The sequence below is a fragment of the Balaenoptera musculus genome, chromosome X (genome assembly GCF_009873245.2).
Source record: "Balaenoptera musculus isolate JJ_BM4_2016_0621 chromosome X, mBalMus1.pri.v3, whole genome shotgun sequence".
NCBI lineage: Eukaryota > Metazoa > Chordata > Mammalia > Artiodactyla > Balaenopteridae > Balaenoptera > Balaenoptera musculus.
The window spans coordinates 21044047-21049097 of NC_045806.1; the positions used below are offsets into that span (position 1 = coordinate 21044047).

Sequence of the window (5051 nt, forward strand, 5' to 3'; positions counted from 1 at the left end):
TTCTAAATAAGAATTCAATGGGAGATGATGTTTTTTCTTTCTTATTTTGATGGAGAAATGTTTAATACTTGTCATTTGATTTGGGGCCCTAAATGTGTTTGTCTTTGAAACAGAGATGTCACTTGAGATCTTTCAGATCCCGTGCATTGTCCAGACTCGGTTATTGATTGATATTCAGGAGAAAATCAGCCAGGCTGGAGGCTCCAACAGCTCTCTATGGGTTGGATGGTTTTAAATTGTAAAGAGGTTTTCTTTCAAAATTCCCAAAGCTTCCTGCGTTCCACGCCTTATAGCAAAGCTCACGTTGCACTGAGGGAGGGAGGCTACGGATTAGAAAAGGTGGGAAATCAGAGAACGGTATGGTGGGAAGCCATGCAATTAAAAAAAACTGACTGAAATTATTACCTGATTTCATAATTGACAGAATATTTAATTCAGATATAGTAAATTGACACACCTCTACACAGAGACAATTATGACTGACTGTATAACACCTGACAGAATCAATTATAACTGACTGTTGTTTGATACCTTTGCACGGAAATAAATGAAACAGACATTCAGAACAGAGACGGCTGCTGCCTGTGTGCCTAAGCCTGCCTTAATTAAAATAAAATAACCAGTAGGCGATGTTAAAATGTCTTTGCCTCGTGCTTTCTAGTTCAGTGTATTTCTTTAAGTCCAAAAAGGGTTTTACAAAGAGTAAAGCTGAAAAGAGATTTTCAGTTTACTGACACGGAAATAAAATATCTGAAATAGAGATGGTTTCCTTAGATGAGAGAATACTCCACTTTTTAAAAAAATAGTTCTGACATCTTATTTGATCAGTTGACTTTTAAATAAAATATTTAAGACAAGTTCAACATGCAGATGACGGTCTAGTTCATCCCATGTAGAAAATACTGTAGCTTGCATGATTTTGAGGTTTTAGAGTCTAATTAGTAGAAACCAACTTTTAAATTAGCAGTTCATTTTCTTGTCTGATAAAATATTGTGTGAATAGTTAATAGTCTAGTCTGACTCGGTTTTCATTGTTTTCATAGGGCTTGGGGACAGGATATTTTTGGTAATGAGTGTATAACCCTAAGGAATCATCATGTAGAAAGGACCAGGGTAAAAAAGCTGTAGATACATGTTCCTCAAATGTTGTTCCCAGGAAAAGTAGATTCGCTTTGCTGGTGTATTAAGATGAGTGCTTTCCAGTGTTACTTCAGTCCACGAGAGCACATTTTGCTTGTGTGCTCGTGTGTTCCTTCCCTGTCTTGAAGTTTGGATTTTTTTGTTGGTTGTTGAGACAGCAACAGCCACGGCCAGTGGCATCTCTGTGGATGGGGCGGGATGGCTGCACCTCTTCCCCGCCTCTTGCCTGACGTCCTCTTGAAACCTTTTAACAGTCGTTGCTTCGGGTCAGGTGCTCATAAGATGGCCTCTTCCCTGACTCCCAAAACTGGAACAGGGAGAAGGAATCAGGTTCTACCGGCTACATTAACTGGTTTCCACCATTTAACCCTGGGATTTCCCCTTGAGTTCTAAAGTGGCGGGTGGGTGTAGCGTTAAGGGAAACAGAGTGACAGAAGCCTAACGTGGGTGGCCCAGGTGCCCAAAGCAGGGAGAGAAAAACCACGAAGAAGGGGTGAACCCTTTCCCCACCTCAGCTCCCACCCCCGATGTGGCCTGTGACAGCTCGTGCAGTTCTGTTTCCTAGAAGACCTTCCAAACATTATTGATTCAATTCTCATTGGGGAAGCAAGTAGGAGCTTTTTTCTGCATCTCTAACCGGCGTGGAATGGTGCCTGGGCTGTATTGACCGGCTATGGGATATGCTGGCGGTCACAGTTGTCTTTTACGAAGAAGAGCACCGAGTGACGCTGGTTGTCATTCTAACTCCGCTGTGTAGCAGCGTAAATAGTCCCCTTTCTAACCAACCTGGTGGGAAAAGTCAATATCCCATCAGCAGAGGAGGTAAACACATCAGGAGCTGTGCCCTCTCTCTTCCTCCCCTGCTCCGTCTCACCACAGCTCTGTAAATGTCTCTCCCCGTCACACATGCATTTTTGTCATTCACATGCATGGGGCGCTGGCCTCGGCCGCCACTGCTCGGGCCATTGTTGTGTATTCCCAGACTCCGGTAATTAGAACTTTCAAAGTGTCTCTCTCCTGGCTTAACGATGCGCCCCCTCTCTCTCTTCTCGCCTCTTTCCACCCCCTTTGGGCATTTAAATCCTCTCTACAAAACTTTTTGTTGTTGTTTTTTGAAAGGCAATTGATGTAATTTAGAAAAGGTTGTGGAGCACAAACGCGAATGTGTAGCTAAAGAACAAAAACCTGGAGACCAAGTTTTCGTTTTCCAGGTGCTTTGTAGACTTCACTGTTGCTCTGTTGTTTCCGTGGGGTTTTCTCTTTTGGTGATTGATATGCACTCCCTTCCGTGTTTCCTTCCCGATGCTTTCCTATCCCGGGGCGCCGGACAGCCTCGCTCCCCCCAGCCTCCTTGGCCCAGGCCAGCATCTGGGGGCCTGCCCGTCTCTATCTGGGAGCAGTGACACGGGGTGCAGGGACAGTGACGAACACGGGGCACAGTGAGCCTTGCCGAGCGTGGGCTCAGGGTTTTGGCTACCTGGGTTTGCGTTTCTGCATCCTAGATCTCCAGCTATGTGCCCTGGGGCAAGTGACTTAACCGCCCAGTTTCCTCAGCCATCAGATGGGGAATTTTTTTTAGAAGGGCCTCTCCAAACACCTCACAGGGTTCCTGAGCAGCTTTGAACAAAAGCTGTGTCATCTTAACCATCCTGGGCAGGGTTGGCAACCCCAGGGCTCACCCCCATCCCCAAAAGACCAGACCTGGGTGTCTCTGCCCAGTGCTCCTTGCAAAGTACCAAATGTAGAGGTCTCACACCCTGGGGAGGAAAAGAAAGGACCCTCTCTCTCCGGCTGAGGGTACCCCTCTCTAAGGCCAGGGATGAATGGGGTGGAAGGAGCAGAGGAAGGACGGCTGCACCCCTCAAGTTCACGGGCACACAGTGTGGACAAAGAAGAAAAAAGCAATCTTGCCAATGGACAGGTACTCTCCAGACAGCCTACCCCTCGCCTCTTTGAGCGGAGGAGATTTTGTGTAGCAGAGGGACGCAGATGGAAGGGACTCGAAGAAGCTGACTAGGCCCAGCTGATCTGGAGAGTTTGCGTTGGGAGGCTCTGCCTTCCTGTTGAGACAGACTAGTTCCTGCCACATCCGAACTTTGCATGCAGTTGTGTGCTTGTGCTTGACAGTGCCGCAAATCCGGTGTCTGGGAGTGGAGTTCACCTTGCTTGCCGCACATGGCCCTGCACCTGCAGTTCCTGTCAGTCGAGGGTGGCTCTGTCCCCGGTGCGCTGAGTCAGCTAGGTGCTGAGAAGTGGCGGGCAGGGGGAAGGAAGAAAGGCTTCTACAGAGGAATCTCGGGGTCCCTTCCCCCCTGGCATGGGACTGGCCCCAGGGGTAGACCAGCCACAGGACCGTGAGGACATCTGACCTGGAGCTGAGAACAGAACCCACAGCCCCTGCTTCTAGTGCTTGGGCAATACTGAATGCTCTTTACAAGAAGCTGCCTCTGAGACTTGTAATCCTTTTACTTTTATTTCTTTTTAGATAAGTTGAAGAAGCAGTTTTTTACTCCCAAAGTTCTTCAGGACTATAGAAAACTCAAGAACACAGCAGAGCAGTTCTTGTCCCAAAGTGGCTACTCCGAAGTGAATCTCAGCAAACTCTTCGCCGATTGTGCTGTGCGGTCCTGAGGGGTTCCCGGAAGTGGACGCTCGGGGGCGGTGGAAGGAAGACCCGCATCCTCGGCACCTGCACCATGGCCCTGGCTGCTTCTCCTGCATCGCTTTTCCTTTGGGACTACCTATCATGTTTGTGTGGATGTGGCTTGGGAGGGGGATTATTAAGGGGGAAGGGACTGCAAAAATATTTAATCTGCCAAGCATCAGAGAACAGCAAAACCGCCTTCCTCTGACAGTATACCTCGTGCTGCTGAAACACCACCTGGAGATGCTGCTTCACATTCGCATTCGGGACTGGATTTCTAGGGGAGGGGTCGGTGAGGGAAGAGAAATTGAGAGTGGCTGGGATGCAAGTCACCCCAGGCTTTGCCCCAGGACCTTCAGCAGAGGCGCCCCCAGAAAGAGGGGTTCGTGGAGCTTGGTCGGAGGGCTGACACTTTGCCTTTTCACGGGCCAGTTAAATCCAGTCTGAACGCAAGTGCTTCCCGGGCTGCTGGCTCCAGGAGTGGCTATCCTTTTCAGTCTTTCTGTCATATAGGTAGCTGAGGGGGGAGATTTAGAAGCCTTGCACTGATTAAATAGATTAAACAGAGCTTACTTGTGTATTGAATTTCTCCAAAGCCCAACATGCACGCGTACATGCACACTGGGCAGCCGTTTTACACTCACCTTCCTTTTTTTATCTCCTCAAGTAGAAAATCTAGGTAAAGGTTTATACAAAAGGAAAGCACATGTTAAATAATTTCATATCCTATAGCATTTCATTAAAAATGTGTATAGGTTGGGGTGACGATCATTGTGTTATATTCAGAAAAACTGGGGGGAGAGATGGTTAATCGGCCCTGGCGCTATTTTTCTCATTTCTTCAGAACGGTGCCTTTTTGCCAGAAGCCAAACGTATTTCAACATATCAGTCTTTCCTTTCTTACGTTCTTGGTAAGATTATACTAACAAAACATATTTCCCCTTGTACAACTATGCTATATTCTTAAAAAATATCTACCTATGGATTTTCATAAAAGAAACATACGCTGTGCTTTTTGTTTCACTTCAGAATAAAGTTTTCTAAAGGGAAATCAGTTGCAGTGACTCCTTATCAGGTGCAAAGACTGGACTGGGGAGGGCAGCCAGGAGTAAGGGATGACTGGAGACCATCCCATTCCCAAACCTCAGCCCACTCAGGTCTCCACTCAGAGATCCTCGGTGTGATGTATGTTCCAGTGTTCTGAGTGGCATTTCCATGCACTTTGTGTCCTTTAAGAGATGAAGTATGGCTTCTCATGTGCTTTGCT

At 47.2% G+C, this 5051-nt stretch overlaps 1 protein-coding gene across 1 annotated transcript in view; it reads left to right on the forward strand.

The window, feature by feature from the left end:
• The window catches only part of POLA1 (DNA polymerase alpha 1, catalytic subunit), a 291963-nt gene extending 287131 nt beyond the window's left edge, over positions 1-4832 (forward strand). Inside the window, exon 37 of the mRNA XM_036840342.1 lies at positions 3626-4832. Within this exon, the coding sequence (XP_036696237.1) occupies positions 3626-3771 (146 nt within the window). The 3' untranslated portion in view covers positions 3772-4832. The remainder of the gene's footprint in view (positions 1-3625) is intronic.
• The last annotated feature ends 219 nt before the right edge of the window (positions 4833-5051 follow it).